Source organism: Vigna umbellata, chromosome 8 (assembly GCF_029865625.1).
Source record: "Vigna umbellata cultivar VRB3 chromosome 8, Vumbellata_1.0, whole genome shotgun sequence".
Lineage (NCBI taxonomy): Eukaryota > Viridiplantae > Streptophyta > Magnoliopsida > Fabales > Fabaceae > Vigna > Vigna umbellata.
The window spans coordinates 15,478,200-15,487,768 of NC_142172.1; the positions used below are offsets into that span (position 1 = coordinate 15,478,200).

General features: G+C 30.8%; 1 protein-coding gene across 1 annotated transcript; it reads left to right on the forward strand.

The window, feature by feature from the left end:
- The first annotated feature begins 794 nt into the window (after nt 1–794).
- LOC124830668 (Peptidase S41 family protein) lies at nt 795–6,185 on the forward strand. The gene is made up of 12 exons (XM_047304445.2): nt 795–1,209; nt 1,871–1,952; nt 2,125–2,255; nt 2,487–2,573; nt 2,961–3,039; nt 3,411–3,490; nt 3,766–3,801; nt 3,948–4,067; nt 4,272–4,358; nt 4,469–4,618; nt 5,114–5,221; nt 5,737–6,185. Exons 1-12 carry the CDS (start codon nt 919–921, stop codon nt 5,989–5,991), a joined length of 1,506 nt encoding a protein of 501 aa, XP_047160401.1. The 5' UTR covers nt 795–918; the 3' UTR covers nt 5,992–6,185.
- The last annotated feature ends 3,384 nt before the right edge of the window (nt 6,186–9,569 follow it).

Genomic DNA, 9,569 nt, shown 5'->3' on the forward strand with positions numbered 1-9,569 from the left:
TCACTTAGTTTGAAAAAAAAAGTCACTCAAGCAAAAATATCTTAGTCAAATGAAATATTTCTAGTTTTACTTTTTATGTGTATGCATGTATTAATCTCTATGTCTATGCGTGTCTTATATGAAAATAATAAAAATAATGATAATAAAAATTGACTTAATTATTCAATGTTTAGGCGTAATGAAAAAAAAAAATCAAGAAAAAATAGCATAAACAAAGAAAAAAGAGATAAAATGATAGCATAGAAAGAAAGAAAAAAGAAATAAAATTATAACAATATTTCAATATTAAATTAAACTTTTTATACAAAAAAAAAAAAGACAAAAGTTAAACATTAAATAAGCTAGTTATTATCTAGGTTAAACATTTTTCTGTTTAACTCAATGTTATATTGAGTTTTTAAGTTGCATTAAAAAATTAATTTTAATTTTAAATATAATGATCTAATTAAAATATTATTTTATTTACAACATATAATTATTATGTTATAAAATAAATCTTTTCATAAATTTACAGTTTAGTCGAATCTAACTTATTTCACAAACTAAATATACCGAAAACAAATAACACAATTGAATTTAAATAAAAATACTTGTTAGCAAAACTGCTCGTTTTTCATATTTTTGAGACATCATAGTCACAGCAAAGAAGAGTCAAGAACATTGTATAATACAGAAATGTTTGGTCCTGTCTACGTGTACTCTTGTAATAAAATAAAAACAAGAAAGAGTTGATTTTTCTGAAACTGAGATACGTACACGCATGCTCAGAGGATCTACCATCAAAGCACAGCCACAACCCAGAAAGATTCAAGTGGGTCCCACACCCAAAAATAACCTAACGGTCACCACCACCAACACCGATCCAACACTTTCTTTCTAACATTACCATTCCTGCAAACAAATTTTAACAAAAGGAAAATGAAGAATCTTTCTCAGAATTTCGATGTCAGAGCCAAGATTCCGTTAAAACTGGGCAAACCCACTTGGGAAGTTTTGTTTCCCCGTAGGTTGTGGTTTCCGACGTGGACATGCGAGGAGAAGAAGTTGAAGGCGAAGTGCTGTGGGAGAGAGGGGTGGATTGAGTCTGCAGGGAAAAGCGCGTTTGGGTTTGGCGTTTCCGCCGCGCTTTTCTGCTCTGTGTTCAGCCACTCCCCCGCGGCGCTGGCGGAGTCCCTCACCGTCGCTTTTCCCGTTTCACGGGCGCCTGAGGTCATTCAATCTTATAATTTTTTACAAATTGTAATAGTTTTTTATTATATATACCTGTCATAGTAATAGTAATAATCTTTTTTAACTACATTAGCTACTTTTTTACTGTTATAAAAAGTATGAGAGGACTTTTTTTTCACTAGTAATTGTTAAAAAGATTTAGTAAAATTTGAATTAAGTTTGTGTTTATTTTTTCATTTTGAACGTCGTTAGACTACATTTTGAAATGAAAGCAAAAATTTGAAATAATAGAAAATTAGGATATATTATTATATAAAGAATAGTAATTATTAGGCATATAATTAAAACTATTAGCAATGGTTGAGATAATAAAGAGATTAAAACAAATTTTTTTCAAAATATAAAAATTAAAAAAGATTCATGTTTAATTTAGAAAAAATAAGCATGTTATTAAAATGTGCCAAATTTGTATGTATTTTAATGTACAAAAATTAAAAACAATGATAACCATAACTTTTTAACTTATTTAAAGTGTATTTTTTTTTTATGAAAATTGGTATTATAAATTATTTAATTAATATTTTTAAAATATTTGTTTGGTTAGTAAAGTCTAAATATAACTTTATTTTTATTTAAAAATTCGTATAAAGTGATAACTTCAACATGAACAGTACTGAGTGGAAAAAGGTTTGTTTGGTAGGTAAATGCAGTTCAAAGAACTCTTGTGGAGGCATGGGGTTTAATTCGAGAAACATTTGTTGATCCTACATTTAATCATCAAGGTATTATTTCTCATCACTTTACCTTTTCCTTCATGATTATTTTCACTCAAAGGATTGCATAAATATATATATATATATATATATATATATATATATATATATATATATATATATATATATATATATATATATTATTTGCATGGATCAGTAATAACAGACAGTGTTTTTGCAGATTGGGATTTGAAGTTGCAGCAAACCATGGTGGAAATGTTTCCCCTGAACTCAGCTGATGCTGCATACACAAAAATCCGTGGAATGCTTTCTACCCTTGGAGATCCTTTCACTCGAATTATTAGCCCAAAGGTATTATAACTATTATTTCAACTTTCAGGATTACTAATATACCTTTTTCAAAACATATAAAAAGAATTATAATATACCAATATCATTGTATCAGAAGTCCAATTTATAGTAATTTATGATGCCTATTCTGGTGTATTGCTTCCATATGAAATAGACTGTATTCATGAATCAACAAGTCTATTTAAAAGTCTTTTTTAGTTGTTAATGTTTAACAGTGGTTTCTACTTACAGGAATACCAAGGGTTTAGAATTGGAAGTGATGGGAACTTACAAGGAGTGGGCCTCTTCATAAATGTTGAACCAAGAACAGGACACTTGGTCAGTGACTTGCAAAGAAAACTTTCTTCAATTTTTATTCTAATTGTGCATTTAATTAGATATTGACCCCTACCCCTTTGACAGTTTTTAATTTCAATTTCCCATTTGAAGTTATAGTTTAATTTGATATGTAAAGGTTATTACATTGTCATATAATTGACAATTATTCACTTCAATAAGTAATATGGAAGTCATATTTAGAATGATTTTTAACTCATTGAGAATATAACAATCTCGATATTGATAGTGTGACGAAATTAAACTCCAAAGGTTATTGGCAGCAACATTAATTCTATATCAGTCATGTAACAATAACCATATCTCAAGATCACCTGATAATGAACCTGTATTGATATTCCTAATTACTTATTTTAATTGAAATCACAGATTGTATTGTCTTGCATAGATGGCAGTCCAGCTGCTCGTGCTGGTATACATCAAGGAGATGAATTGATTGAGATAAACGGTATTGATCATGTATATGTATTTTTCTTCTTGTATATGAAGCTGTTAGCATCTAGTTTTCTGTAGTTTATCATTGAAAACCATTCATTTTATGAATTTTTCAAAGGTGCTGGAGTTGGCAATGTTAATACTGAATAGATTGAATTGATGTAGATAAAGGTATTATGGAAAATATCATATCTTAGTTTGAGGCATAATATTAACACTATCCCGAGTCTCTTCCTCAAGTCCTCAAAACAATTTTCTGGTTTGCATGCTTCATAAATTTTCAGCTGGAGGTGTCACTGTCAGATTTTATCAGGAGATAGAGATGTAATCTCTCAGGTGAAGCAGGTGTGATTTTCTTTGTTTGAAAATATTTGGATTGTGCAGGTGAGAGGCTTGATGGCATTGATAGTGAAACTGCAGCACAAAGGCTTAGAGGGAATGCTGGAACCACTGTTACAGTAAAGGTTCATCATGCAACTGTCATACTTCCTTAATATAAGCCTTATTTGAATCAGTGAGCCATGCCTCTTACAAATTTTCATGGACTAACTTTGAAACAATGGATGTTGATTGCTGGATAGAGTTCAATTTTTAGCTATCATTTATCTTTTCCTGAGTGTGGGGGTGATCACAACCTTTATTCATTCAAAAAATAGTACATGAGAGTGCATTAGAAAATAGCTTAACCCTTTAATTCTTCACAAGCTTTCTAGAAACTAATTTAGCAGTTCTTGTGCAGGTTAAAGACTCAGGGACAGGATCTTATATCCGAGAGGTAATGTTGACATTTCAGTGATTATGATACTTCAAATGTTTACTCATTCCTTCAATTTTAGTTTAATTGAACTACCAAACACTTTCACTTTTAATTGAACTTAAATTCAAAGTATTTTAATTATTTCTGATCTAATATAATTGAAGGTCAAACTTCCCAGGGAGTTAATCAAGCTCTCTCCAATATCAAGTGCTATCATCCCTCATAGATCCCCAGATGGTCATCTCACAAAAACAGGCTATGTGAAATTGTCAGCATTCTCTCAGGTTAGCAAAGAATCAACTATCAAATAACATTTCAATATTTGTATCTGGTATGTGTTAATGAACAACTTTGTTCTTAACCCTTTTTGTTTTTCCAAATTATTTGTTCAAAAACTGAACCAAACCACATAGTTAAAAGAGAAAATATCTAAATCAAATACCAACTTGTTCTCCGTTATACATACTCATCTCGTTCTATACCGACAGACTGCTGCCGAAGACATGAGGAATGCCATTCAGGAACTGGAAAATCAAGGAGTACACTCATACATACTAGATCTTCGCAACAATCCTGTAATTTACTAATTTTTTTATAGAACTTCCACTTATAGTGTTGTTATCTTTTCTCTGGAATGAAGTAACTCGAAAGTGCTTTCCTCCTTTTTTCTAAATCTTTGTTGCAGGGTGGCTTGGTAAAAGCTGGCCTTGATGTTGCACAGATGTGGCTGGATGGAGATGAGACTCTGGTTAACACAATCGATAGAGACGGGAACATGTTGCCGATTAATATGGTCAATGGACATGCTATAACACATGATCCACTTGTGGTGATTGTGAGTACTAATTGTCTGTGCCCTTTTAATTCTACAATCTTTGAGTATGCTACGTAATAGTAACTTCGGTAATTGATGCTATTTGCACATAAAAATATAGCTATTCCTTCTAGTGTATTGCACACATATTGTCATATATTTTCAAGTATGTTGGTGTTAGGCAACACAACTTTTGCTCAGTTGCTTTTATTTAAGTCTGTCCAACAATCAGAACTAACCTTATATGAATCCAATTAACATCCAATTGCATGCGTTTTATGTAATTCCTGTATTTTTTTTCGAACCAAGTTCCGGTGTGAGGAAGGTTCATAATCAACAATCAACAACTCATCATTTCCTGATTCTTTAACCATTCATTCATCTGTGTAACTACATTCAATATCTATCCTTAATTTCTAAACATAAGCCAGATGCATCTTAGTTTTCCATGAGCATTATGATTTCCTTTGCTGACATAACTTGATTGATGAACTGAAATTTTTGTATCCTTAACAGGTCAACGAGGGAAGTGCAAGTGCCAGTGAGATTTTAGCTGGGGCATTACATGATAATGGTCGAGCTATTCTTGTGGGGCATAAAACATTTGGTAAAGGAAAGATTCAGGTACTACTATGATTCGTTTATATAGCTTATATATATGTTTATCATAGAAGGATTTCTTAAGTATTCAAATCTCTTCTAGACAAGATTTCCACAAGCCAAAGCATGAAGCAAGAGTTACTGATTTGTGTTCATGAAGAGGACAAATTTCTCCAAATCTTCATATAAGAGTTTTTTTCATTTGTAAAGTCATGTACCATTCAAAATCCAGGCCAATTTTATGGATATTTTAACGATGCTGTTGAAATTATATTAACAAATGTTAACGCTGAATTCTTTGAAACAATGCGTAGTCAAAAACCATGGTGCTAAAACTTAGTTTCACTTCAATATCTATTGTAGCAAAAGGTCTGACTAGATTTTCAAGCTGAAACAATTCTAGTTGGAAAACACCAGAAATACTTAAGGAACTATATCTATGTTCTGTGTTTGTTTTTCTATCAAAATCAACTTAGAAGTACATTGAGCTACTTTTTGACATGCCTTGTCTAATTGGGAATATATGATACTAATTTCAGAGTGTCACTGAGCTTCATGATGGATCAGCCCTGTTTGTCACAGTGGCAAAATATCTATCACCAGCCCTTCATGACATAGATCAGGTTGGGATAACACCAGATGTGCAATGCACAACAGAAATGCTCAATTCAGCCAAGGAGATTTCAAGTTCAACCAAAGACAAGGCCTCAGTTTCATCTCTAGAAGCAGATTCATGCATAATGGTAGCAGAACATGCACTGGATATGGAGGAGTCCAAGGGGACTGCTTCTTGAACAACTTCATTTTCTTTATATCATCACACTTTCTTTCAATGTTTAACAGTTGAAGGAAAAGGTAACTTAGTGCTGCTGTTTTAGCCAATTCATCAATTTGTACAATAATGTTACATTGGGATCCCCAAGTTATACAAAATAGTGGAACAGATTGTATATATAATTCAATAGAATAGTAGAAAATTTACCTCACAGTTGAAGCATATCTAATCTAGCAAGTATCTCATTACAGGGGCTTGTAAAAGTGAGAAATATTATAAAAAGAGATTTTTTTTATAGATGATAAAGAATATAAAAATATAGACATCTAAAATTATTCACTTTGAATTATTAAAAATTAGTTTAATTAACAGAATATTATTTTAATAATGATGTGTAAACATCCTATTAAATGTATTGTTGATTAAAGAAGCCTTTGACTCAATAACTTAGATCTTGTGGGTTGCCAGATTTTAATTTTCATATTTAATTTTAAAAGCAAAAGCACATTAAAAAAAATGGAGTTGAAATATTCTCTCACTTCTAAGGCACCTTTACATTTATTATCAAAATCCAAGAAAAAAATGTTTGTAAATTTAATTTTTAGTTTAAAAAAATTACTTCTGTTATTTATATTAATATCTCTAGTTATTGTTGTCATTCCAACCTTCACAGGTGTTATTACATAACTTCTAAGATTGAAGATCCAAATTTATAAAATTGGGTTTGATTGCTTATCAAGTTATTATACTTTTGGATAAAGTTGGACTAGTCATCAAAGAAGAATGCTAAAAGAGACTGACTTTTAAAGAATTTGATAAACTGAAACAATAAAACTCATCAATTACAAGGATTTTAACAATTACATTAATATATCAGCTCACACCAATAGCTGAGTAGAAATTATATGCTGTAGCTGTAGCTCATGATAAAGCTAATCTTACAAAATTCCAACAGATGCAGTACCATTCTCAACAAGCAAGCATAAAGTACATACAAACATATCAATTTTAATCCATAAACAAAGTAAGATTAACCCCAGAAAGTGAAAAGTTCCAGAACCATTGTCTTCCAAATCACTGCAACATGAATGCCACAAGAGAGGCCAACACAGAAGAACACATGGTCACCTCAGAAACAGGCAAAGAAAACCCAGCTCCAGCCTCCAATTGCCCAGTGGGAGCAATCCCTGAATTCTGTGCCACAATGTTGGTCACACAAAACATACCCACAATCATCACTGCCATCAAAATTTCAGCAGTGAATCTACCAAAAGGTGCCATTTAAACAGAATATAAAATCTGTATGTTTCAAACGAAATGACTCAAAAGACTGAAGAGATTGTATTGATTGGCACTAATTGTTCAAAGGTAGAGCCAAGAGCTGAACTTATATAGGACTTGGGAAAACTTGTTACATCATAAAGTCATGATATTCAAGTTGGTAAAATGGTGCAATAAACATGAACCATTTTGGATGTGTTACTATCCCTTTTTGGTTAAGGCTTTGAAGACCCCTCTAGACCAATCAAAGCCAGTTGGAGAAGGTGGCATAGCATCCTCAAAGAGACCCTTACATCAGAATTATGCAGGAACAATCAGGTAATTACCACTTATGGTACACCCTACACTGCTACACTATTTGAAAAATTACTTAAAATATTTGTTTAAAGTGAAGTAAACAAGAACTGGTTTTGCTTCTACTAATTTTCATTCACTATAGAAAATCAGAAATTTAATGAAAATGTTTGGATAACTGACACGTTTGGATTGATGAACATTTTTGTGGTGTTGGTTACTTGGAAGGGAAAAAAGAGTAAAAGGGAATGTGAAAGGGATTACTAGGCAGGCTATCTTTTCTGAATTCATTGCAACTGGTGGGAAATCTCTTTCAACCCAGCTGAAGCACCTTGACATAGCAACGGTTCTGTGATATGATATGTTATGATGGGAAAGGCTTGGTCTTTGGTTTTCATACAGATACCCCTTTTTGCGTACAAGAGAGATCAATCAATCTAGAAGTTCAGTTTCATTTGGCAATTCAGAATAAACCAAAGATAGATTTTTCATTTTCTTGCATTATTTGCTTTGTTGACTGAGTTATAAATGTGGCTATTCAGAGATGTAACAAGAAATATCAGAATGACATGGTTTAATTTGAATCGTTATGTATCTACTTTTGAACAGGTTCAATCAAAAACCATTTGAAGTTGGTATGCTGCCAAGTTAATTCAACTTCTTGCTGCGGGGAATTCATATTCTGTTGCAGAAAGTTGAGACGTGAGAACCATCAAGAAGAAAACATGGCTTGTCTATGAACTATGAAGAAATTGGATGATAATAAATAATAAATAATAAAAATTTGGAAAAAATAGTTTAATATTATAAAATATTACCATGAATTGTTGAGTTGAAAGCATATCCAAATAAGTAATTTAGAGAATTCATGAAATAAATTATTTTAGTTATTATAACATGACAGGTATAATTATAATTATTTATATCATATTTAACTAGTTAAATTCGTTAATATCCATTTAAAGGGATTTTCTACATATTTCATATTATAATTTTATTTTCAATTATATTTAAAAATACAAAAATAATAATATATGAAAGTGATTTTCTTTTATTGATGTACACATTTTATGTTTTTGTTCTATTCTTAATTATATATTAAAAATAAAAAATAAATTATTCACGAAAGTTCTTAATTATATATTAAAAATAAAAAATAAATTATTCAGACATGGAAGTGCTTAGACACTTCAACAATATAATACACTGTAAAACAGATAGAGATTGCAAGTGTCTCTTTTCCACTAATAAATATAATAAGCATTTGAATTCATTTAATTAAAATTAAAATTAATTAATAAAAAAAATAGAAAGACTAATATTATTTAGCCTCTTAAAGGATTATATTGTTATACTTTAATATTGAACCGACAAATATTATTTGTTAAAGAAATTTCAACATTTAAATGAGATACTTATTAGGTAATATATATGAATTGTGAAAAATATAAAATCTTGATCTATCTATGCTATTATAATGATTTTTTATCTTCATCAACTTTTGTGAGGTGGTCGTACGTCATCATAATCAGTGTTGATTATAGTTAACTGAAACCATATGTTTGATACGTATTTGATTTTTTAGTTGTCATGAAACCCAATCCAATGACACCTGAAAGGGAGTGATAAATGTTTCAAAAATAAGAGAATGAACATTTTATAGAACTTTTTAAATTATGGTTCATCTCGTTTTCTCATAAATCTGCATCTCTCTAAAATTCAAGTCTCTAACTTTTTTCCTTCTTCTTTCTAGAAATTCTTCATCCCCTTTTATTTTTTTCTTCAACCAACCACTGCTTAAGCAAACTAGGAGTCAACATCATTGTTTTCCACCGATCAAAATCAAGTTTAGAGTTGGTAAGTTTATCCTTTTCTTAAAAGTTTATTTTCGGACACATGCAAGCCAAGTTTCTGGTTGCATGTGTTCATCAGCTTCTTCTTCTTATTTCTAATCACTTTTCTGGTATTTGGGTTGGTCCGTTATCGCAAATTGGAAAACTGTAGGTTCTTGAGATTTTCTGG